Source organism: Penicillium antarcticum (genome assembly GCF_028974205.1).
Source record: "Penicillium antarcticum strain IBT 31339 chromosome Unknown utg000002l_segment0_segment0, whole genome shotgun sequence".
Taxonomy (NCBI): Eukaryota; Fungi; Ascomycota; class Eurotiomycetes; order Eurotiales; family Aspergillaceae; genus Penicillium; species Penicillium antarcticum.
Window position 1 is genome coordinate 280358 of NW_026695300.1, and position 24916 is coordinate 305273.

At 49.3% G+C, this 24916-nt stretch overlaps 9 protein-coding genes across 9 annotated transcripts; 2 read left to right on the top strand and 7 right to left on the bottom strand.

Annotated features, from left to right (window-relative positions):
• Positions 1–2978: 2978 nt before the first annotated feature.
• On the bottom strand, positions 2979–6808 carry N7508_001100 (U2 snRNP complex subunit HSH155; the record flags this gene model as incomplete). The annotated part of the gene is made up of 2 exons (XM_058459166.1): positions 6695–6808; positions 2979–6643 (listed from the first exon to the last, which is right to left on the bottom strand). The coding sequence occupies exons 1-2, from the start codon at positions 6702–6704 to the stop codon at positions 2979–2981; spliced, it is 3675 nt and encodes a 1224-aa protein (XP_058322698.1). The 5' UTR covers positions 6705–6808.
• Positions 6809–8178: 1370 nt separating this feature from the next.
• Positions 8179–8999, top strand: N7508_001101 (DUF3455 domain-containing protein; the record flags this gene model as incomplete). Its single annotated transcript, XM_058459167.1, has 2 exons — positions 8179–8835; positions 8892–8999. 2 exons carry the CDS (start codon positions 8179–8181, stop codon positions 8997–8999), a joined length of 765 nt encoding a protein of 254 aa, XP_058322699.1.
• A 1052-nt stretch (positions 9000–10051) lies between these two features.
• On the bottom strand, positions 10052–11484 carry N7508_001102 (aminotransferase-like domain-containing protein; the record flags this gene model as incomplete). Its single annotated transcript, XM_058459168.1, has 3 exons — positions 10052–10508; positions 10577–10977; positions 11011–11484. The coding sequence occupies 3 exons, from the start codon at positions 11482–11484 to the stop codon at positions 10052–10054; spliced, it is 1332 nt and encodes a 443-aa protein (XP_058322700.1).
• Positions 11485–12182: 698 nt separating this feature from the next.
• Positions 12183–12949, bottom strand: N7508_001103 (ubiquitin-conjugating enzyme E2; the record flags this gene model as incomplete). Its single annotated transcript, XM_058459169.1, has 4 exons — positions 12183–12466; positions 12564–12714; positions 12846–12857; positions 12923–12949. 4 exons carry the CDS (start codon positions 12947–12949, stop codon positions 12183–12185), a joined length of 474 nt encoding a protein of 157 aa, XP_058322701.1.
• A 397-nt stretch (positions 12950–13346) lies between these two features.
• Positions 13347–15415, bottom strand: N7508_001104 (uncharacterized protein; the record flags this gene model as incomplete). Its single annotated transcript, XM_058459170.1, has 8 exons — positions 13347–14008; positions 14101–14324; positions 14373–14588; positions 14642–14662; positions 14714–14750; positions 14834–14943; positions 15023–15092; positions 15145–15415. The coding sequence occupies 8 exons, from the start codon at positions 15413–15415 to the stop codon at positions 13347–13349; spliced, it is 1611 nt and encodes a 536-aa protein (XP_058322702.1).
• Positions 15416–15902: 487 nt separating this feature from the next.
• On the bottom strand, positions 15903–17614 carry N7508_001105 (serine/threonine-protein kinase; the record flags this gene model as incomplete). Its single annotated transcript, XM_058459171.1, has 5 exons — positions 15903–16693; positions 16745–16901; positions 16957–17167; positions 17225–17276; positions 17608–17614. 5 exons carry the CDS (start codon positions 17612–17614, stop codon positions 15903–15905), a joined length of 1218 nt encoding a protein of 405 aa, XP_058322703.1.
• Positions 17615–18799: 1185 nt separating this feature from the next.
• N7508_001106 (uncharacterized protein) lies at positions 18800–19135 on the top strand (the record flags this gene model as incomplete). Its single annotated transcript, XM_058459172.1, has 2 exons — positions 18800–18944; positions 18996–19135. The coding sequence occupies 2 exons, from the start codon at positions 18800–18802 to the stop codon at positions 19133–19135; spliced, it is 285 nt and encodes a 94-aa protein (XP_058322704.1).
• A 365-nt stretch (positions 19136–19500) lies between these two features.
• N7508_001107 (uncharacterized protein) lies at positions 19501–21608 on the bottom strand (the record flags this gene model as incomplete). The annotated part of the gene is made up of 2 exons (XM_058459173.1): positions 19501–21369; positions 21423–21608. 2 exons carry the CDS (start codon positions 21606–21608, stop codon positions 19501–19503), a joined length of 2055 nt encoding a protein of 684 aa, XP_058322705.1.
• Positions 21609–22148: 540 nt separating this feature from the next.
• On the bottom strand, positions 22149–24871 carry N7508_001108 (putative serine/threonine protein kinase; the record flags this gene model as incomplete). Its single annotated transcript, XM_058459174.1, has 4 exons — positions 22149–23987; positions 24040–24209; positions 24263–24377; positions 24428–24871. The coding sequence occupies 4 exons, from the start codon at positions 24869–24871 to the stop codon at positions 22149–22151; spliced, it is 2568 nt and encodes an 855-aa protein (XP_058322706.1).
• Between the last annotated feature and the right edge of the window lie 45 nt (positions 24872–24916).

Sequence of the window (24916 nt, forward strand, 5' to 3'; positions counted from 1 at the left end):
TAAGCAGAGTCTAAACCAATCTGGGGAATTCGTCGCTAGCCTTAAATCTTCATTCAGCGGAGTGTCTACAAAGGACTTCGTACTATGTCATCGGATCTCGTGTCGAGATCCAGATTCGGAATACCACGGAGCACCTCGGGCCTGGGACTGACATCAGGTTATAGAGCTAAATACGCCTCAATGCCACCAAACCCTTAAACGGCGATAAACATGACTGTTTGATCGGCCCCCGCCGCCACCATCAAAAGAAGTTCGCCCCAATCCCGTCATCGCGGTTCCGTTGGAGTTCCCCGGCTCGATTTCTCATAATTGGAGCACTAGAGCAAGAGACGGTGTGCGCTGTAAAGGCACCACTGACCTCGCGGTACCACTTACTCAAACCGGGACCGTGTATAGCATCATCTACGTAAAAGGCACATCAAACTCCCCCCCCCATTACACTAAACCACTAAACCACATACTTGCAGAAAGTGGAGACCATCCCACTTGGCGTATGTCACCCGACAGAAATGCACTAGGCACAGACACTCACCTCCTAGTCTTAAGTCTTAGCCCTCTTGACGTCGTGAAGAAAATGTGACGCGCGAAAGGCGCCATTCCAAAATCTCCTCCCCCAGCCCTGCAGGTAGGTGGTAGGTGTGTGCAGGTGTGTGCGCCCCTCGCAGAGTGCCTCAACCGTCAGCATGAATGGAGGCGTCCTGCAGGGTCTCTGATCCCTTGCGAGGCAAATAAGCAATAGGCAATACGGCGGCAATTATGGAGTACGGAATAGAAAAACAGCTTCCCTAGGGAGCAACGCTCACAGCCCGGAAGAATAGTCATATCCAGTAGAGTAGAGGTACTTTCTGTACAGAGTGAGCATGGACAGCCATACAATTCATGTTTCTGAAGCAATCATTCCAAAGCGCATCTCTTTCCCCCAACCTTCCGATCCCTGTCCATCTTGCGCAATCCCCCAGCTGATTGGCGATAGCTCACCATCACGTCCACATAACCTTGAGCTTTTCTCCAGGTTAAGCAGGACCCTTCACATGAATCCGAGGAATTCGAATCCAACCCCGAATTTGAATTTGAATTTGAATTTGAATTTCTATTTCTGTCCAATTCAATTTGAATTTCGGTAGCCTTGCATTGACAGGTACACGCACAGAGGAAGGACGCGTACATGGGCTCCATAGTTAATCTCGCCTCCCTACAGAGTCCTAGATACAATGACCACAATCAAGCGCACCACGCGACCCTCTTGTAAAGCCTACCAAACTGTTATCGCCTGTGGATCCCACCACCTCGGCGTTCCTACCCTGCATGTGCGACACTCTCTCACGATCTAAGGATCTATACAGCTCCATCTGGATTGGATCCTGTGGTCCTTGCATGGCTTGGATTGTGCCGTGTGCGCCACCGAGAGAACTACAGAGTAAATGTAATTAGGGGAATGGGGACTGGAAGTACGGAGTATGGAAAAGGATATCCATAGTAAAATCAAAGGATGGGGGATGGTGATAGGACAAAAGAGGAAGAAATAAAAGAAAAAATCAAATAAGAAATAAGGATAAACTCTGATCCTCAGCGCCAAAAGCGGATAGTAGACCCTGAAAATCAGAAACGGAAATTCAATTTAACATGGCCCATAACCCCCTGTAACAATGAGATCCAAAAGTCAAAGGTAAAAGCCAAAAGCCAAAAAGCCAAAAAGGGGCGTTACACAACCCCTTATCAGGGTCTGTGGGTTGGACTCCATAGAGCTGAGGTGTGTACCGTTCAAAAGAAATGAATACAACTCCATTCCCCGGTCGTGATTGGGGATTCATCCTGCTATTCAGGGGGAGGCTGTGTAGAGCTTTTACAGGTACATACTCCAATCCCGAGTCACTGGGTGAATCTGATCTTTGGGCTGAATGCAAGGGAAATAAGCTTAGTGTGGTGTACTCTGTATACTCTACTACCCTCTATATCAATCTATATCTATACAATCTACAATCTATACAGTACACTCCAGATATAGTATCTATGTAGACAATATAGTGACTACGCAATTAATCTAAGCACATGTACTACACTCAGCTGCAGGGCAAAGACCCTTAACCATTCGACTCCACACCTGACATGGCCAGCTTACGCGGCCACATCCTGCGCCAAGCCCACCCACGGCAAGCTTAGGCATCTGGCGCTCCTTGGCAGACCCCCATCCCCATCCCTCCTCTCCCGAACTTCCAACCCTGTTGCTTCGTACTTGGTACTCCGTTTACTGTACGGTCCCCTCCCTTTCTCTCTGTTCTATTTTTTGCGTGGCGACTGGGCGAACGGAGCTGAGAGGGGATTTCGCATTTGAGCCTTGATCATACTGGGAACATTGATTATGGATTATGGCTAGGGAGGAATACTACTGTTGCTATGTTGAGTTGTGCTTCGGTGGTTGTCATACTGTAGTTACTATACTATACTAGTCGCATGTAGATTGTAGCCTCTCTACCCCGGACTTGTCTTTTGCGCAATGTGATTGACATCATTGTCGCTCCTGCGACCGATCCCTGCCTTTATGGCCCTGTCAGTATGTATGCTTGGCCGTCGATTGTTCCAGGATCGGGGGTTGTTAGGGAAGATCGACTCTACAGGATGAACTGGGTTTAATTAGAATTGGAGTGAATATGCTATAATTTATGATGGTAAATACTTGAAGTTGAGGTGAATGGGATAAATGATTGGAGATATATGTTCGTGGTAGAGAGCCGTGGATTTTCAATATATATCTCAACTTGACTTACCCACGACTCTCAAATGGCCCTACATGGCAACAGAAACGAATAAATCATAGTCATTCAATCAATTGGTAATCCCTAGCTTTTGCGAATGATATACAACAACACATGACGCCGAACGTCCCTGCATTAAAGAATTGAAAAGAAAAACACCGGCTATCGAAACACCCATAGCTAACTAATAATGCATGAAGAGAAAGACCATCCAATAACTGCATCTCAAACAATGATGGACAACTCCGGGCGGTCCGCCTCGCCCTCCATGTCCGGATAGTAAGGGACCATGGCATCCGCCGCCTGGACATAGGCATCGTTGTACAATCTCCAGTAAGGCGTGCGCACCTTGCGAGCCGGGTGGAACAAGCCAGCCCAGATGTAGTTCATCACTGTGCCTGTTCCGATCGCCATGCGGAGAGCCTCGATGGCTTCGATGATTCGGTCGATGACGTGGGGGCTGGTCTCGAAGATGTTAGGGAAGGTCAGGTTGAGAAGATGGAGCATGGCGTCTTCGCAGCCGAGACCGACAACGCCAAGGGCGACGTGCTTGACCACGGCGGCGGCGGTCTGTCGGTGGACTTGGTCCCGGTCGACGAGGGCATCCTCCAGCAGTGGGGTGACGGCGTAGACATAGTCCTTGGCCATCTCACCAATGTATTCGAACAAGAAGGACAGGGCCTTGAGGACACCGTTTTGCACGTTGAGTTCTGGCACGCGGTACTCGTTCATCAGGGCTGGCAGCACTGTGAACGGAGCACAAGTCTCGGCGACAATACCGATGGCGACGGCTGTACAGACACGGGACTGACGCTCCTGGACTCGCAAGTTATTCAAGAGAGTGGCCAGAACGTCCTGAGGTCCGATGGCTTTGGCGATGAAACCGAATGTATTGTTGGCTGCTCGGCGAATTCCCTTCTTGTGGGCTTTGAGCATATCCAGCAGCTCGAAACAGATACGCATCCATTCACGGGCATTGACGGACTCGGGTCCACGGTCGGCAATACGACCAACCAGGTCGATAGTGTTCTCTTGCACCTTTTCGTGACGGTTACGGAGGATAGGTGTGAGGCGGGGAAGGAGGTCGCGAATGGGTGGTTGCATCTGGTTGATACCGACCACGGTGACGATGGAACGCAGAGCACCCAGTATTGAACCAAGAACCTCTGGGTATTCTTCACCCAGATATTCGTAGAGAACAATGCCAAGCTTACCCATGAGAGCATCCTCACCACACTGCTTCATGACCATCGCAACGCGGGAGATGAGATCGGCGGCTTGCTGTCGAACGGTGGCGGACTTGTTGTTGAGTCGCCAAAGAATAGTACTGACAATCTGAGGGAGATATGGTTTGCACCGTGTACCAAGAGCATTCACCACGGTACCAAATCCATTGAGGATGACAATGTCTTCGATGCTTTGCTCCTGGAATGCGAAGAGAACACCGTCGATGAGACGTTCTTCCAGTCTCTCGGAGATGTCTGCGGCTCCGAGGGATGCAATCAGCTTCTCCACGGTTTCCACAGTCATCTTGCGGTAGGGCTCGCTTTCATCTTTCAGGTTGTTCACGACGCGCTCAAGGATCTCGCCAACGCCAACTTTCTGACCGAGGTCTACGGTGGTATCGACCACTTGACGATAGTTCCTGCGATCAAGCGCCATGCGGCGGACCCAGAAGCTCTTAAAAAAGTCTGTCAACACGTGCTCCTTCAGGTAACTAGCAGTTACACCATCAGTGCTGGCACATTGAGAAACCACCTTCAAGACCACCTTCTTCATTTCCTCATCTGGCGAGGAGAACTCCCGAAGAAGGATTTCCATAATTTGAGTGGTATAGTAATTGGCATACTCCTCGTCCATCAGAGGAATGATGTAGCCAACAGCCTTAAGGAAGGCAGCGAGACCCTTACCACGCTGCTTGCGGGCACCGGTCCAGAGAGGGTTCAGAATCTCATCGAAGCTTTCAATACCATAGGGGTTGGCAGCTTCGGCCAATGCAGCCACAGATAAAGCGGTAACAGTTCGGACCTTGGCCTGTTCATCACTCAGGTTATCCGAAATGCAGTCAACCAGGCCCTTGAGGTGAGGCAGAATAGCGCACCCCATGAGAATAGGAATTTGCTGGATAATCTTGACACCAGTGTGTCGGGCTTGCCAGGACTTTTTGCTGCGGCAAACAGCACGTAGGAAAGGAAGGAGGGCAGGAATACCGAGGGCAGAGGCCACAACGGCAAAAGCTCGTGCTGTAGTGTTTCGTACGTACTCGTCGACATGGTCGATATCAGGACGCATCGTACTGATCATGGTGGCAAGACCAGCGGCCTTGGCAAGGTTGGAGATGATTTCTCGACCTTCAACACGCGCGTAGTAGTCTTGGTCAATGAGTAAGGGCTCAATGACGACCAAGATCTTGTGAACATAGGGACGAACCAAGTCATCCAACTTGTAGAGAACACGGTCAATGACCTTGACCAGCAAATGGCGTTCCTGATCCTCAAGTGACTTTTCCATGAGCAAAGGCAGGATCTGATTGAAGAGAGCCCCGGCACCAAAGTTGCGCGCATTGTCTGTAAGCTGCCGCAGGGCAGTCTTTCGCATGGGTGGAGTACCGTTCTTGACCTTGAGCAGCAATCGCATAATCTTTCGCTCCTTCATTTCCTCAACGGTCATGCTGGATTCGTCGTTACCTTCCATCAGCTTACCGAAGTAGGCCATATCCTCCGGCTTGAAGAACTGAAGATCACCAACGCCGGGAATATCAGTTGGAAGTTCTTTGCCCATAGATCGAACGCTTTCTGGCTCTTGCATCATGAACCCTCCGACGCCGCCAGCAGCCATGGGTGCAGGCGTGGCTGTGAGCTTGCGAGCCTGGGTTCTGATGGGTTCGTATCCTGGAGGAGGGTCAAGAACCTTGTAGCCGTCGGCCTCGCCAGGAAGCATCATATCAAGCTCTTCGTCAGACCACCCAATAACCTGACCGGCCCCGAGACCGGCAGAGGTCACAGGTGCTGCTTGTGATGGGTGCATGGGAGTTGCGAGACCTTGGTTACCGACGGGCGTGGCAGCTGTGAGAGAGGGTGCTAGGTCCCATCGCGAGCGGGCTTTGGGAGCTTCATCGGGTGCGCCAGGAGCGGGCGTCTGATCCCAACGTGACCGCTTGCTTTTGGCTTCGGATTGACCACCCTGGCCCTCTCCCTCGGGAGCAGGCTCGGGAGCCGCATCGTCCCATCTCTTCTTGCGCTTCTTGCTGGGGGCCGCTTGGCCCGTCGAGCCTGGATCGGCCGTTTCTTTATCGTGCTCCACTCTCTTCAGTGTAGCCTCGTGCTCGGTAACATCTTCACCCCGCTCTCGCTTCTCTGCAATCAGCTTTTGCACGCGTTCTTCCTCCTTCTCAATCTCACGGAGGGCCATCACCTCACGATAGGTTTGGCCTTCTCCCTCAGCGTTACCATTAGAGCCGGCGGCGAAGGGATCGGCGCGCGTCGGTGTCAGGGGTCCGCGGTTGAATCGGCGCTTTTGGTAGTCCGTCTCGCGGTCTGCAATTCGGGCTGCCTTCTCCCGACCGAGCAGGATATCCTCCTCCTCCACACCGTTTCCTTGGGCCATCTCATCGATCTGGCTTCTGGTGGCGGTGTACTGGCCAACCAAACTGTGTCCTCCATTCGCATCCTCCATTTCCTCGTCGTCATTAACGGCGATGGAAGTGTTATAGCCTGAGAATTTATCCGCTCCATCCCGCTCGTACAAAGTGGTATCGAAGGAGTCCGTCAGGGAGGCCTTGGTCGAGTTATCAGTACGTTGACCAGACGGGTCAAAAGTCCTAGAACCTTTTTGACGAGAAGCAGCAGCATTGCGCTCAGCTTGGAGCCGGCGGACGGCCTCAAGGTCGGCTGTTGTGGTGATTAGCATGTGGTCAGGCGGGTGTGCTTGCGAAAACTTACCGTCAGACATCGTGATAAGAATCGAAAGTCGCGAGGATATGAGAGAGCCTATGATACCGCAAAAAGGGTCACAGTCGCTACATCCGGATTGAAAACCGCTGAAACGGCCACAAGATTAACCTTTGCGGATGCAATGTTGCTAGGGACTCGCGATGAGAGACTGAAAAGGCCGTCGGCGAAGTCGCGCTAATGGATGACTAACTCCCGCTGCCCACGTGACCTGATAGCTATCAAAACAGACACGTGACAGGATGTGAAGATAGATGAGTCAGCATATCTGCACCAGCTCAAGCGGGGAATTCGTTCTTTTCCCCGACTTGGAATTCATGGACGATTTCTCAATAGCAACAGAAATTATATCAACAAGACCGAATTTCGGCCCCAAGGAGAGCTTCTTTATTACCGCTGAGGAAACTACAGCCTTGGGGGACTACCCTCGCGATTCAGTCTCAATGAAACTTATTGACATTCCTAGCATTGGCAGCTTTAAGGTTATCCTGCTACATGAGATAATAAAAACAACCAAACCTTTCCTTCCTTCCCACCGAGGACTAACCACGAATACCATCAAATCCCCAATGTATCTGTGGCGTCGACAGGGCGCTTATAGTCTATTTATGTCCCACATCCAGCGTGTCAAACCCTTAGACTTTCTAGATGGACCTTGATTTTCTCTCACACCTGATACTTGTCTCTTCAATTGGAAATGAATGCCAATGCAACCAGGATGAATGATTCTCTGAAACAGAACCAATGGCAGACCTCCTTACCCCAGGCGCTTAGTTGAAGCGCTATACCAGGTTTTAGAAAACCCTACAATAGACTTGCAGAGTAACTTGTGCATTTTAGCATTACTGACTCTACTGGAGTAGCAAAAGACCAAAATATTTCACCCATTACCCTAATGCCATTGTCTCTCCAACGTTCAAAGCGGCAACTTGCCGAACGACCAGTAAAAACTGAGCTAGTGTAACATACAAAGCCCGTTCGTGTGGTTGCATTCATTTGGGTTATACACTCGGTCCTGACTGTGAGCCTAGGGAAATTAAAACTGCCTTGCCTCTCGCTTATTCAAGTATGTGGACGTTGACACCAAAGACGCCAATTTTAGCTCTCCCTTAGCCCCGAGCACTCTCCGGTCAGCAGGCTTGAATCCCCTCGAGAATGGACTACCGACAAGACGTGGAGAAGTTTTTAATCTATGAGGAGTATCTGATTGGTACATCCGTAGGTTCATTCAATCGAAATCTACCACGCTTGCTTCAATCCGGTATAGACTGTGACCCTGACCATCTGGAGGGAATGTTCAAAATTCGGAGCATTTACTCCTTGTTACATATCAAAGCAGCCCTGCCATCTAACCTTATAACTCTCTATATATTGACTTTAGCACTCTCCCCTATTGCCCCCCAATTCTTTCTTCCGACCTCCAACCAGATTTGTTTTAGAGGGCAGAGCTATACTTCTTACAAATTACCGATATCATGATGAGATATCTTCTAACGCTTGCTTTGCTCCTCGTAGCAGCAACCGTTGACGCATACTCAGCACTTCCTCATCCTCTAGCTTATGCTGCTTCGTTCTCCCATATCTCTCGCGAGCTCGATCTGATCAACCTCGGAAACTGCTCTGTTGCCAACGCATCTCTTCCATTGTCAGACACAAAGGCCAAGCTACCGAATCCATCTATCAACCTTGCTCTCAAGTATGTCGTGCTGGGACGTGGAACTCAGAACTACTCTTGCCCAGCGTTAAATGCTTCATCGGATCTCAAAGCAACTATAAAGCCCATTGCCACCGGAGCCGCGGCTACTCTCTTCGATGCCTCTTGCCTTGCATCAAGATCGGGTGCACTCCTCCATCAACTGCCAGCAATGCTGAGCAACGTACCACTTGGAAGCATCTCCTTCATAGCGGCTCTTCTAGGCCAGGGCACAAAAAGCACTGATCTCATAATCGGCCAGCATTACTTCAACGCTGGTGGAGATCCGGTCTTTGATTTGAGCTTGAGTGGTTCTGATTCTTGGATCGTTGCGAAAAAGGACGCAGCTGTCTCAGCGCCTGTGACGGAACCATCTGATAACCAGTCCGGCAATGTTCCATGGCTGAAACTTGGACACAAGGATGGGTGTAATATCCAGGTGAGTCATTTAACAAGTAACCTGACCTACGAACACTTCTGACCTATTCTTTGTAGGAGGTTTATCGAGTTGTGACATCCCAAGGGGACCCTCCGTCTATGTGCACCGGCCAAAATGAGACTTTCCAAGTTGCATACGCCGCAGAATATTGGTTCTATGGGTGAATCGGACCTGTTTCATTCGCAGTGAGTGCTGCAATTTTGAGTTCTGAGATACCATGTGTTACACCTCCGATTTTATTGACTCTATGCGAGTAAACCAATCAACAATGTAGCAATATTATGTCGTACTTCGTGTTCTGTGCATTCTCCATCCCTGAACCATGTAAACCTTGAGAGTCCCAAACGCCTTTGAACCTGACCATTATGGAAATGCAAAAAGCTGTTTTGCGCCTCGGATATTGGTTTATGGACAACCCAGTCATGTCTCATGAGTTGGCCGCCTCTTGTAGGCCGCGCTATACTCTTGTTGACTGAATTCATTGACACCCTTCATTCCTTCTTAACAGGTTTGAAGGTCTGCATGAAATGGAGTTGTAGGATCGTCGAGAGCCGGCCAACGAGGGTATCATAGGGCTTGTATGGTATTTTTTTCCGCCGAATAGTAGGCCATCCCACATAGTATTTTGCACTTAGGGGACCGTTGAGCGCATCCAGAAGCTCTGTAGTGATCCTGGCTTCGTAAAAATAAAGATGAGTTTTTTCTTGAGGGTGAAACATGAGAAGACCTGACTGAAAACGATTTAGCCAGGGACCAAGTGAGAAATAGAAATAGACAAGAGACATGGTAAATATAGACACAGTATTCAGTATTTGATGCTTATCTTGACACTGCGCAAGAGTCAATAACACGCACACAAAATCTGGTTCTTCTGTCCAGTCCGTTGGGGTTGCCTGAACATGTCTCTTGTCAGCAATATCCATATGCTCCTATCAGGCTGAGCCGATTCTTCGTAGACAGGGCTAGGTTCACAACATCAAGATGACGCAAAGTCCACTGGAGAGTATTTAGGAGAATCCCTGGATGGTCACGCATGATTTCACCCAGCGATTGTGGCGAATCCATAACACTGGAAATGGTGCGTTAAGGATGTTTCGCGAAGACACTACGTTATCGCATTGCCGAAAGCTTGGCATATAATAATGAATCACAAATATGTATACAACACCACTCATTGCATATTGCGCCAATGCTATTTTCGGTTTTCTTCTTGCTTTTAATCAATCATCAAATCTCCAATGACAGCTCCGAGCCTCTCAATACCCTTAACCAACCGCTCTTCATCCTCCCACATGAAACAAAGCCTCAACCTGCGATGCAAATCTTCCCCCAAAGAGCCCCGCCCTGGAACAGCGAACACTTCACCATTACCTAGAACCAATTTTTGCTCTTCGAGAGCATATTGACACACCTGAGTGGCATCCAAAGTAACTGGGAGTTGAGCCCAGATATAGTACCCACCCGCCACTGAACTAGTCTCAGGATCAGGAGTGAACGACACACCCAACGGACCAAGGTGTTTCTTAATAGCTGATGCCAGTAGACGGTGACGCTTTTGACCCTGCGGAATGAGCACATTCGTGATATACCGGGGTAAAAAGCCATCCTCCAGTAAATCATTGACAAAAGTCGACATAAGCTGTGAAGGAGCACCGCCCGAACGCGTAGAGCCACTGAAATAATTTAGTCCATGCCCAAGTTAAGTTCCTCCAAAGAGTGAATGCAACATAGAAGGACTTACGCTTGAGAAAGACCATGAATAAAGCACTTCGTCCCTTCAGCCCATCCAACCCGACACCCAGGACCGATAAGTTTACTGAAGGACCCATTGCTCACAGCATTGCCAAACTGATCTTGAGGACCACCGTCCAACTCTCGGTCTACATCGACAATGCGTGACAGCGGCTTAGCCACAGCGTCGGAGGTATGAAGAATACCCCAATGGAGGAAATCATACACATCATCACATACGACGAGAGCATCATACCTCCGAGCAAGCCTGACAAGCGCCTCACGCCGTGCACATGGCATCGTCATCCCAGATGGATTTGAGAAGCTCGGGATGCAGTAAATAACATGTCTGTATATCTTCCGATATGGTTTCGGGGGTTTGGCAGCCTTTTCCAGGGAGTTAGATTTATACTAAACCCCTCCAGCTGTAGAATAGAAGCATACCTGATGACTCTGATTCGCATCTTCACCACTCTCAAACTGGCTCAAAGCAAGCTCAAGGGCAGTAACATCCATGCCACCCTCATCCTCAGAGATCCCAACCATCCGCCCAGAAAACCCAGCATCCTCAAAGACCCCAAAGACAAGATGATAACACGGTTCAACGAGCCATATTCTCTGTGTCTGGGCAGGGTCTGTGAAGACTTGCAACATACAAGCTAGATTTTGACTCGCGCCGCCGGTTATGCATATGCGCTCTGCATTGATAGCATGCAAGAGATTATATGATTCCGATAACCACTTGGCTATATTTTCCCTAAAAGGGTAATAGCCTTCATCAGGACCGTAAGCTAGTCCGTCACTGAAGATGTTCTTGTTGGAGAGGACGTCGTTGGCTGCTTGTTTTAGGCGTTGGGTTGGGAGCATGGCTGTGGCGGGCCAGCCTTGGAATAAGTCGATCTGGGACTTGGGTTGCATCTTGGACTGGATTGGAATTTTGGGGCTGCGTTTTGGAAATATCTGTTGTCTTTATACTCGAAGCTAGAGCTAATCCTTTTTTGGGGGTAGAAGCGGCCTGACCAATCAGGTGGCGCGAATGTTTGATTTCGGACATAGTTTCAAGATAGACTTTCACTGATGTCTACTTGGTCTAGATTTATCGCTTGATCCCCGAATGATATGCGAAGAGAGGAGATATCTGACAAATGTTCTATGTTATAGTGAACTTGGTGGGCACTTGGTGGGGTCAATACATCGTTTGACAGGGGACTTGTATCCCACTGGGGCTGTGAACTTAGTGCAACTACTCTATGTATTAGTCTACTCTCCAAGAGTCAAATATTGGATACTCCGCAGGGAATCATGTCAAAAAGAAAAGAGCCCTCGCATTGATCACACCGCTTCAAAAGAACAGCCCATGAACTCCGAAAAAGTCACCGAATCCGCATTCAGAAGTCAATGACCGACCTGCGCCAGCATAAATGCAAACGCCAAAGAATAGGCGAGAAAACAAAAGAAATGAACCCACATGATGCTTCTCCGGCTTGGCTCCGGAGAGGCACTCACAAAAGAAACGCCGAAGTATGTGCCGCCCCACCACAAGATAAGAATTATTCAATGATTCAATGCTCCTGTTATGAACCCCAACCAAGCGCTGACTATGAACAAAGTCGGATTCATACGTTGTCATCCTCATAGACAAAGTTGATGTCGCGGATACGGCGGCGGTTGTGAGTGATGAACTCTTGGTCACCGGGGGGTCTCTCATCACGGTTGTTGGCGGTCAGCATGCTCTGGAGGCTCATGCAGACACTTTCGACGGTCTGGACTGGGGACCAGCCGGCCGACCCGAGGAGATCGAGGCAAATGATGCCGTTGCTGTAGATATGGGGATGCATTGGTATCGTGCGGGGATGGCCGGTAGAAGCGTCACATGTAATGAATTGGACCTCTGGAGGCTCTAGTAGGACCATAAACGTTAGAAATAGCGTCTTTGACTTGATGAGGTAAGCACGTGAAATGCGCCTCGAGAGGACAAACGACTCGCTGGAGCTTACCGATGGGGTATTTGCTGCTGAACATGAACTTCAGACGATATGTTTGGTTCTGGTAAAGAGGGTTCTCGTCGAGAACCTTGATGTCCATCTGCCATTCTTCGAGATTATCGCTCTTGACAATCTCGATTCCAGGCGGGACATGGTCCTTCATCTAGAAATGCCGTAATGTCAGATGATTGAAAATAAGGTGGCTGAGACATTCATGCCGCGATGAGATGGGCAGAAAGCGAAATGCGACACAGGTGGGCTGCGGTGGAAAACAGGCGGGGAGGTCGTACGTACCTTCAAGAGCTCCTGCGATCCAAAGAGTCAGTCAATTTCGCTTCTCTGACAGATTAAAATTAGCAGACAGCACTTACCTTGCTCAGACGCTTGGTTGCGAACATGACGGTAGACTTGGGAGATGGTCAAAGTAGAGGGTTGACGATCGAAAGCTCTGGTGGAGTAGGAGGGGCGGTGTGGGGTAGCAGATGTATGACGTGGGGAAGAGTAGCAGACGAGGACTTCACAAATGCGAAAAAAAAGACAATGCAAAGAGATTAGACCGAAGACGAGATCTTTAGAAGCGATGCGAAGTTCAAATGCGAAAAGATGCGGAAGGTGGGGAGATAGCTGCACGTGATATCGACGCCTGACTCGATACTCGCCCAGCAGCCCAGGTCATGCCACGAAGATGACTCCGTTGTTTCTCTGGTAACTTTTCAAATGTGAGAGTGATCTAGCAGAAACTATTCTATTTGATTCTCAGCCAATAGAATCCTGTGTAAATGGATACTGCAGCCTCTAAAGAGTATACCTAAAGCTAGGCGCTTTATCACCCAAATCCACCAAGTCCTCCGCGGTAAACCGAGGCACCCGATCAGCCTCAGAATCCCTGTTAGAATTAATCCTACTGCAAATCACATCATACAAGACCATAGCCAACAGTCCCAAAGCAGCAAAAGCCAGCACCAAAGCATGACCCAAACGATATCTGGGCGCATCCTCACTCCGATAAAAGTTTGAAGCAGCAGCACCAGCCATAGTGCCGAAACCAATTTGAATAGCGATACCAACCGCACGCTTAGCATCCGGTGCCCAGTTATTCGAGGACAAGGTCAGGAGACCGGGGATAGCCGGGTACATGCCACACGCGGCAATGAAACAGCCCGCGTAAGTGAGGCCGGGGATAAAGCGTGCTGGAGCGACTGCTATAAGGAATCCCACAAAGACTGCTGTGTAGCAGGCAAATGTGAAGAAGCTTCGTTGGCCAGTTCTGTCGGAGTAATAGCCGACTAAAATGCAGGATATTGTTGCTGCTGCGTAGACGGGAATTGTTAGGAGTTGGGCTAGGGCAGCGGAGTAGCCGAATCCTTTGATGATTGTGGGTAGGAATAGGGATAGGGCATATACAGAGCATGTTTTCCATATTATGTTAGTATCGTGTATGAAGGAGATGGATTGAACTTACCATTCCCCAGTAACCGAGGCAATGGAACCACGTCTTCGAAGGCACATCAGCAACAACCCTTTCGTAAAGAACTAAATTAGTCAAGACATACCTGCCAATTGAGGAGCGCATCCACTAAATGCTTCCATTTAAAAGAATGCTTATTCCCCAGCTGAGGCGCCGTCGAAGTCTCTGTCTGCGCATAGTTCAGCGCATCGAGCAAAACCCTCTTCTCATGCTCCGAGAGAAAAGTCGCCATTGCAGGCTCATCCCAGACAAGAAAGAAAGAAGATACCGCAACAATAACGGTCACCAATTCTTCCAGGATACAACTGGAACATATTAGTGCTCAATCGAAATTGGTGAATAACGCGACGTACATCCATCGCCAACCTTCTAATCCACCAATACCATTCATTTTACTGATGAGATAGGCCAATAGACCGGAAAATGCACCAGCCATAGAAGCAGATGCGAAGATAAGTGCTAGTCTAAACTGCGAATTCTTTCGAGGGTACCTAGACTCTGTGAACACGAATATGCATGTCTCGATAGGACCTCCTACCAAAGGGAAACATAAAACGCCAGACCAGGGACTTTACGAGGTTAGCAAAAGATCCGAGGTAGAATCAGGAATAGGAAGGCATACAAAGCCCGGCCTCGGTGACTCCTATAGCAATTATCAGTCCAAGAAATCCAATGTTGAGTCCAACAAACTAACCAAGGAAGAACCGAGCAGCCAACAACCCAGAATAACCCTGCACTATCTCAGTCAAGGTCATCACAACCCCTATAATAGATCAGCCAACAAAGCCACAACATAATAGAATGAAAAACCAACCCCAAGCAACCATAATAGAAGGAAGCCAAATACTAGGCTTCAAACGAACGAGCAGCAAATTGCAAAGCGGCTCAAAGAACGAAAATGGAAAAAAGAAGATAGTAAGACACCTAGTACATATAGCAATATAATCATCAGTATCACTCCCACTGTTCTGCATGAAAATTAGCATCTATATAAACTACTCACCAATTATATTGCTGGCCAACTAAACCCAATGTCGTCGATAATCCCTGGATATTTGCATTTCCGATATTCCCTATTTGAAACGAGTTGAGTATATTCCCACAGAAATGGGATATAACTCCTACCTCGATCCAGAAAACTTAGAAGATACAACAACGCCAGAATGGGAATAACGCGGATATCAACTTTTCGAAGGAGGTTGTCATACTCGGCTTGTGAGACTGCCACCAGTGCCGTTTCTCCATTTTCGGGGGCTATTGACTTTTCTTGGAGTTCAGTATGCGTAGGTTGTCTCTCTTGGTCTGAAGGTCTCGTGTCCATCTCTAGTATGGGCGGGTTCTTCTGAATATTGACTGTGTTGAAGTGTTGGATGAATTGTTCCTGGATGGAATTCATGCAAGGGGGACAAGAGGAATGGGAAAAGGCAATTATGTACAGTAGAAACCCCATTTTTGGGATTCTGCAGACCGATACTACTTTAAACCGAGATTGTACATATATTCCCCCGCGTATGTTGCTTTCTCCATATCTCTGCATGTCTGGTCCTGCTAGCTTTTACAGTTGCATATCGGATTTCCCGCCGGTATACTACTATGGGGCAAGCTACCTCCGATCATTGGCCGATCTAACAGACTGGGTCAACTACGGAGTATGGCAGATAGTCAAACAGGAATAAAATCGAAGAATTTGTATGTCCACTTTGATAGACCATGAAAAAGGGGAATCACAGAACTATATCCAAGAAGCTGCCCGGCATATAACCGAGTTAAAAGGCAGCATATCCGGAAGAATCAACGTATCAACCAAAGAAAAGAAAAGAAAAAGAAAAAGAAAAAGAAAAAGAAAAAGAATTAAAGAACAGAGGAAAGATTTTGACATGCAATCATGCACTCGCGGCCTTCTCTCTCGCTTCGCGCTCGACCTTCTCCCGCTCATCGTTCTCCTTCTGTTCGCGAACCTTGGCCAGAACAACTTCACGGAAGATCGCACCGCGAGCAGCACTGCCGAGACTCTTCTTCTTTGCGTGACCGGATGCAGGGCTAGCTTCACCGTTAGACTCTGCCGCAAGCGCCGCACCTGCATCGACCGAAGCGCCCACGTCCATGGGGCTGGGGATATCTTCTCCGTCTTCTTCCTCGTGCATCTTGAGCGATTCGATACGGTTGGCAAGCTTGACGATCTCGATACCGCGACGGAGGCGGGCGCGCGCGATGTAGGCGCGGATCTCGGGCAGCAAGTCGCGGTCGCTGGCAGTCTTTCCAGTGAGCCACTCGTGCTTTAGGGCTTCCTCCGAGGTTACTCGCTTGCTGGGGTCGGCATTGAGGAGGGTGAGAATGAAGTCTTTGGCGTCCTGGGACACGTCGCGCCAGTAGCGCTCATGGAATATAATGCGACCAGTGCGGCATTCTTCGATCAGGTCGGTCAGGTTCTCGGAGCGGAAGGGTGAGTAGCCACAGAGGAGGGTGTAGGTGATCACACCGAGCGACCACATGTCGACGGCCTTGCCGTGGCCCTGCTTGAGCATAACTTCGGGAGCGGCGTAGCCAAATGAGCCCGCCATGCTGGTCAGCACTTCAGAGGGGCTGTGCAGCATCTTGGCGATACCAAAATCGGCCAAAACAAGCTCAGATTCAGCGGAGCGGGTCAGGTAGAGAAGGTTCTCGGGTTTTAAATCTTGAAAGGTCAGCAACAGAAAATGCCGGGGGTTTATACTGGAGGACCAACCTCGGTGGACAATGTTGCGCTTGTGGAGGTAGTTTACAGCATCGAGGACCTGGCGAATGGTCTGCGACGCATCCTTCTCAGTGAACTTGCCGTACTCGCAAATACGGTCGAACAGCTCGCCACCAACAGCTAGTTGCGTGACAATGTAAAATTTGTCCTATCACCACGGTCAGAAATCTGCAATAAACACGCCGGTCTGGAGTTGAACTCACCTTGGATTCGAACCAGTCGACAAACGAGACAATGTGGGGGTGTTGGAGAGATTGCAGCATCTCAAGCTCGTCATAGACCATGGCCTCATTCCCGCGCACATTCTTCTTGAGAATAATCTTAATAGCAACCTTCTCGCCGTCATTGGTCTCTGCCTCACGAACAATGCCGTATGTGCCTGCACCTAGCGTTCGTCCGAATTTATAGAGAGCTCTAACAAGCGAAATAGTTTAGCAACTGCGATTAATCGAATGGGAAAGTTGACCGTACTTCTTCTCGTAGCTCTCCGGCTGCCCGGACAGCTTGTTGAGCATGTTTGCGACTATAGAGAGCATGGTCAGCACATTGGAGGGTCTGAAGGAATCGCGCAAACAAATAAAACCACGGCCGCCTTGGAAAAGCCGACCGAGCAGACAGGGGCGCGGGCATTGAGACGACGCAGACCATGATACAAAAGAAAGAGCAGAATTGGACACAGCTTCCAGAGATAGCCTGTGGCCAGTATGTATATCGACATGGGAATCACCACGCAGCATGCAGAATGGGATTGTGGGCACGGCTGACGCGACCCGGAGAATAATTGCGGGTAAAATCAAGCGGCGAATCACGCTAAGACCAGAGGACAAAAGTCCGGATATGAAATCTCGACTCACAGCTCATGATGTGGGGATAGGGCTGCAGACGCCCGAGGGGTAGACGCGGTGTGTGATGGTTTGGGCACGGAACCCAGTAGGTTGGGGAGGAGAAGTCCGAGGGGTTGAAGATCCGTGGGTAAGTTCAAAGTATCGCGAATGCAGTGAAGTCTAGAAAGAGACAACGGGGTCAGTGATATGCACAAATTCGAGGGGCGAGCTGGCCATGCGCGGGGGTGGCTGCATGGGAGATTCGCGATCACGGGAAAGGACATACAAGCGGTGAGTACGAGATCAATCAAGATCAAGCTGAACAGCGAAAAGAAACAGAGAAACAGAGAGGATCAGAGAAACAGAGGAGAGCAGAGAAAGAGAGAGAGAAGAAAGGTGAAGATGTTCTAGACACGATAAGGCGTAGGGTTTAGCGTTGCACCGCCACACTAAAAGTGACTGCCTGAAATTAGGGGGTGACAGGTGTTAAGTTAGGCATATATGAGACATGCCATGACTGATATAACTAACTTGTATTCATATTTGTGGCTCTTTCTTCTTCTCAGTACGTTATGCATGTAGGTGGCTCAGCTGCCCAAGTAGCCTCGTGAGGCTCATTGCGCAGCTCATGCATACCGAGGTAGCCACTTGGGCTTGTAACGCTATGGCGACACAACATAGTAACCCACAATAATTATGCTAAAGAAGGAAACAGCAGAGCAAATTAGACACTACACGCAAAACAACACCAAAAACAGAGAGTTATAACCGCTCTGTGACCCTCCCCCAAGCAACCATAGACATTGCGTACTCCACCGATATTCTATCTATCTAACAGGCCGTACTCCTAAGCCAATGAAAGTTAGTCTCTTACGGACATAGGGTACTGATGAATATCTCTATACCCAAAGCACAACCCCAAACGCAACCCAACCAGCCCATCGCTCCAGCGCCCCAAAACCAGAAAAACCAGACTAGCAAAGACAAGAAAAGCCCCAAGCAAGATGAGATTTGAACCTGGCCCATGATGAATAGCAATATGGGCGTTAATATAAAAAAATTGCGCCCTGATTCGCACCACTTTCTCCGACCCCACCAGCTGCCTGTGGCACAGCGTCATCGTCGGACGTCATAGGCTTGCGCATAGTATATGAACCACCCATTTCTTCTTTGACTTAGAAGACAATATCCAGAATTACGACTCAACGGATCAAATTCCACCATGCTGTCCGTTCTCTTCTTTCTTGCATTCCAGGTGGTGCTTCTTGCCGCTTGGGTCTCTGGTACCCTAGATCCATACCAGAAGAAACTTCAGGAACTCTTGCTGGATTGTATGGGTGAAAACAAGGTCTCTTATGGACTTAAGAGTATGTTACTACAAAATACAAAGGAACATTCATGCTGATATCCTACTCTAGTGAGTCTCACAGGCAAAAAGCTCATCGAAGATGAGAACTTCAGCAAGATCCAGGATCAGCTAGGAAACCAACTCGGTGGCATGTTTGGGAAGGGGGGAGTTGGAGAGGGCATTGGTTCTATTATGAGCAAGAGTCTTTAATTGGAGATGGAGATGGAGATGGGAATTGAAGGATATCAAGTGCGCTTGTATTGAACTATTGACCTATGTAATCGAGCTTCAAATCGTGTTGAATCGTCAGCTCTTTCGAATTTTTCGTCCCATATCATTTTCAAAGTGAATTCCCTCAAATCATTACCAGTGTCCGATGTACCGTTGTAAAAAATCCAATCCATACCCCACGTCCCTATCACCATCTTCCCACCTTCGTCCCACCTTCATAACTCACCAGACTAATGATCCATCAAAAAGATCAACCACAAGAGGCCATAGTAACGACAATGGCCCAAAGCCACAAACGAAGGCTAGAAAAGAGTACTGTACGTCACGAGAAAGCAGAGGACTCCTCAAAAGAATCCCTCACAGTCCTGAAGATCAGCGAGTACGTCGTCGCAAAACTTCTCATAATAATCAGAACCTTTCCACACAGAATGAGGAGCACGAATACCAGTCTTCCAATTCTCCTTGCGCAACCGAGCAATACGCTGAACCATCGTCTCAATACGAAGAACATTCCCAAACTTATCAATATTAGGACCCACATCCGAGCTCGAGTCTGGGCTGGAGTGACGACGGAAAACAGAAGACAGCTTCTTGCGAATGAGACTGAACGTCCAGAAGGACTGAGGGCGGGGCCGGTCTGGGGAGACGGTCACTGGGCTGCGGCGACGGTGGATGTGCTGTATGTTTTCGACGTGGTCGATTTGTTCGCGGAGCCAAGCGATTTCTCTGGTAAATTCTTCGCGCAGGAAGCTGTTGCTCAAGTTTAGCATTGCGGCTCGAGCTGCGCTGGCTGGGGTCACTGAAGAGCAGGCTGGGGACGGGCTTGTGTATGAGGACTTTTGACTTTGTTCTGGTGTGACCGGTGGAATAGTTAAACAGTGGAAACCGATATCTGTGTTCTTCTCTGGGATAGTCTCTGGGATAGAAACTGGAGTGGGCATAGCCCGAATGGGGCTGACGGGCTTGAGCTCCGGACTCAGGCGAGTGGGGATTGGATGGCTTGCATCGACGTTAACCTGCAGACGAGGAATAACCTTGAGCGGCAGACGGGGAGGGCGAGGGCGAACAGGTCGCTTCGTGTCAAGATCATACTTGCTTAGAGTTGAGCTGGGTCGAGCATCAGCAGTCACAGCAGGCTTGTCGAAGGTATTGCAAGTATCCTTTGGGCTTGTGATGCTTTCCTTGTTTGCGGGTCCACAGAGAATCATTGAACGATTGCACTTGATCAGCTCACCAGATACCTTTCGGACAGAAAGCGGCGATGGGACCAGTTCACTTTGCTTCCTGGGGTTCGCAAGATCAGCAGGGAAACGGACCGGGGAGGGTTGTACCGGGGGTCGGATCTTGGGAGACAAATTTTTCTTCGAGAGGAAAGGGTCGTCCTTACTTTCATTCAGAGTAGAGCTGTCGAGCATTCGGGTAATGTTGTTGATCAAAAATTCGCCGATAGGAATACTGTTTTGGGAACTGTCAAAAGAGACCAGTTCATCATCCACAGATGCAGGAGAAGGAGCACCACGAGGCTGAGCAATACCACCAATTGGATAGGAGAAATTCCGGCTCACACTGGAAAGTTTGTAAGGTCGAGGGGGGACATCAGAGGTTGAAACAGGCGAGATGCCATCATCGACACCATCCACGAAGGAAGGATCCTCAGTAGGACTCAACTGATGTGGAGGGGGCTCAACTGGGACCGAAACAGGCGAGAGTTGTTTGTTGATATCTTCCACAGAGCAGAGATCTTCAATGTGCCTCAACTGGCGTGGAGGAGAAACAGCAGGGATAGAACGTGGTGTGGTGACGAAAGCCGTGACCAGAGAATCGTCAGACGAAGGATAGTCCGAAAGAGGAGGCGTCAGAATGCCATATCGAGCGAGTTGAGACTTTGTATCCAGGACAGAGGATCCATCGCGCAGGGAGGCAGATTTCAAAGGGGACTCAGGACGAGGAGAATCATTGAAGATCAGCGGTGATCCAGATGTAGTACGAGACGAAGGAGACTCTGGCCATGGAACAGGGGAATACGTCTGACCAGGGTTCAGGACTGGAGGGGCACGATTCTCTGGCAAAGCTTTGCTTGCAGCAATAAATTTCTCCAAAGCACATTTCAAAAATGGGACCTTGGCTGCCGAGTAGACGTGAGCTGCCTGAGCAAGGCAGACATATGAGATGCCGGCAAAGTAGTAAAGAGAGGTTTTATGAATGCGATCAATCTATGTAGGAAACCGTTAGTTGTGCTTCGGATAGATGTGATGCAAATACAAACCGGAGCGGTAGCAGTGTCGATAAGCTGTTTGCAACGCAACACACACTGCTTGTGCTGCTGAGACTTGTACAGTGATTTGACCTCCAAGATGGCTGTCTGCCACTCATCCATGGTGGTTGGAGCAGGGGAAACGCTCCATACCAAAGCCGTAAACCCAGGCGGGTCTGATGGCAAGTGGGATGCCATACTTGGTCAGATCAAAGAAAGCACAGAGAATGATGTAGTATGCAAACGGGAGGGGTTTGAAGGAGAGATAGAGATGGGAGAGGTGTGAAGGGAAGAAGTGAAGAGAGACCGGCGAAGGACTATCAAATGGGCAGAACGTGATCGTCTTGAGCTCAGGCAACACGATCAAACCGTGCACGGTGACTCCAGTGGAAACAATGAGTGCCCGTGATTATGAACTAGGTGTTGTTGTTGTACATGACGGTGTACAACGAGCAGGCATACTAACTCGCTTATACCCTGACAAGATGTAGTTTGACGCCATAGAGTTTCTTGAACCATAACCCACAGTCCATACATCGTTGCCTATATCACCGGTGACCATGATGTCTATAGGCAAGTCTACAAGAAGGAAACCAAAGCACTACTCACGTGAAAGGAAATATTGATATTGATGCCGCTAAAAATACTCAAAACAAAGTGATCATAAGTCAATGTAAAAAGGCGGCCTCAATTCAAAGGCCGAGCCTTTAGAAACGGGTCATTAACCCCACTAGTCTTCTAGACCTTCTCAGCCTCGTAGCCATTGGCATTAGCAACATGGTACCGCGAGAGAGCCTTGCTCGTGGCCGAGAGAGACCCAAGGAAGTCGCCCAGCAGCCGATCAAGCTCAGATACAACAGCGGCATCATCGGCACCCTCCATCAGACTGGTGGCACTGGGTGCCACAAGTGATGGGAATGGGATGACATCGACTTCCTCGGGTCTCGCGGTCGTAACTTCATGGTCCTGCTCTCGTCGCACATTACGAATTGTTTCGAAGATTGGAGATCCGGGCTCTGAGACAGGTCCAGATGTCACCGAGGACGCAGTGGGGGTTTCGGGGATTGGGATAGCCGTTGGTAGTGGTGGTGTGCTACCGTCGGTCGAGTCTCGCCACATAGGCTGGGATTCTTCATCGGGCCCCGGCCCGTCGAGAAGCCCCGAAGACTCATACTCATTATAGCCAGCTTGGCACATCATTTCAGGGAGCTCACGGTCAAAGAAGTGGCTATGATGGAGAGAATTTGTGCCTTGGGGGGTTGTTGGGCGGTCGAAACGGAAAGGATCGTAGTCCGAGTCAGATGCGTTGGATGCAGATGTGGAAGGACGAGAGTCATCAGGTTCGTCCATTGGCCGTGATTCAGGAATAGGCTTGATTTCAGGAAGTGGTGCGCGAAGAGTGTCATGGCGATCAGTGTAAGTCTGCTCCTCGGGAACGGACCCCATGACAGGGAATGTCCATTGCATTGTAGCACGCTTTTCAGCCTGGAGGGACTCTTCTTCTATTGGCTCTTGGGCAGGAGCCGGGCCAGAGTCTTGATCCGGGGTCGTTTCGTTTTCCGCCGGTATTTCCTCTTCAGTCTGCATGAATACTGGGAATTTCCAGTCCATAGTGGGAGGCCGTGGACCAGATGGCTGGAAGGTATCATCCATAGAGGCAGCTCCGTCGCTTTCAATCCCACTGTCGGAGGACTTCGAGCTATTCTCATTGGAGTTTCTATTCAACCGAATGCTGGAACGATTCGCGCGAATAGTGTCTGCATCGACCAATTGGAAAGGCTGGGCAGCAGGCGCTCCCGCCGCATAATGCGATGCCTCGAATGAGCCGATATCGATGTCAATGAAGGTTGATGTGACAGAAGAGCGATCTGTGTCTGTGCGGAGAGGCAGATCTGAGATGGATGGAGTGGGCTCAATGGGAACAAAGTCGTTTTTTGTTTCGTAAACGTAGCTGGGCTTCTCCTCATCGAAAAGCCCTTGCATTGCTTCGGCGCCTCGGCGCACACGTTCATCGAAATTGACCTTGTCCTCATAATTCATTTCGCCCTCGGAGCCTTCATCAATGAAGTCTTGCTCAGCGGACGTCTCGGTTGGACTAGCGGATTGTTCGATTGCAGCCAAAGAAGCTGCGATTTGATCCAGATCAATGACGGAGAATCTTCGCTCAAACCCGTCTGTTGTACTGAAGTTCCAGTCGTCGTCCGACTCTTCGGCGCCAGGGAGTTCTGCAGCCGCCGCACCACCTGGGTGGAACAAGGAGATACGCTGGCCTCCTCGTTGAGACCATTGATAGTAGTTTCGCACTAACTCACTGACAATCGAGGTGGGGTATTCCTCATCCGTGTCGGCAATGTAAGGGTGAGCTAGGATGTCAGCCATTGTAGGGCGGGTGGCGGGGTTGGAATCAAGAGCGAAGGCGATGAGATCCTTCAGGCCTTGGCTGTACCTGTCGCTATCGAGCTTGGGTGTGTTTCGATTCAATTGACGGCCGATTTGCATACGCTCTCGCAGGCCGGAGTTTGGTGGATTGCCATTCGCGAATTCGAACAGAGTGCATCCATATGCCCACACATCAATCTTGCAGAGCCAATGTCAGTGACCAGGAGTATAATGCCATAATATGACTTACCTCGCTTCCGTAACGATGAGCCTCGCCCCGGGTTGCAAACATTTCTGGTGGCATCCAGTGTGGTGTTCCAATCCACGTAGATCTTTTGTCTCGTTGTGATTGAAGTACACCGGCGACACCGAAGTCACAGATCTCCAGGCGGCCTTCTTCATGAATTAGGATATTTGCGGCTATACGAAAAGGTCAACAGGCATTCTTACCATCTACGAGTCGAAATCCTTACCTTTGACGTCACGGTGGATGATTCCGGCCTCGTGAATAGCGCGAAGTCCAACAGCCAACTCACGGGCAATTGGAATTATGTATTTCTCATCAAGTTTGTCGTCGGTTGCACGCATCTACGACGGTCAATAAAGCTCTGAAAGGGTAGAGATAGGAATTCAATTACCAATGTACGGACACTACCGCCTGGACAGTACTCGCAAACAAGCCACAATTGTGAGTGGATAGAGATGGCTTCAATGAGCTCATTAATGTTTTTCGCCCCAGCGTCCTTAACTTGCTTCATAACCGTCGTCTCGTGAATAAAATCCTTGATAGACTCGTCTCTAAAATCTCGCAAAGATTTGTAATCGAGCGAATCGATATCGAGAACCTTGATGGCGACCAGACGACCGGACTTTGTTTCGTGACCCTTGTAGACTCGGCCATACGCACCTTTACCGATCAACTCTTCAAACTCGTAAGGGGGAACATCGGTTTTCGCACGTCGACACATCTCCTGAACAGCGATTCCTTGCTCTCGAGCGAGCTTGATTGCCTCAATTTTGTGTTTGGTTATGGCCGCCATCGCGGAGGATGGGTCCAGGAACCGAGACCCACGGGGGTCCATGATGAATGAAATTGAATAATCGCAAACAGAGGTGAGATTTGTTAT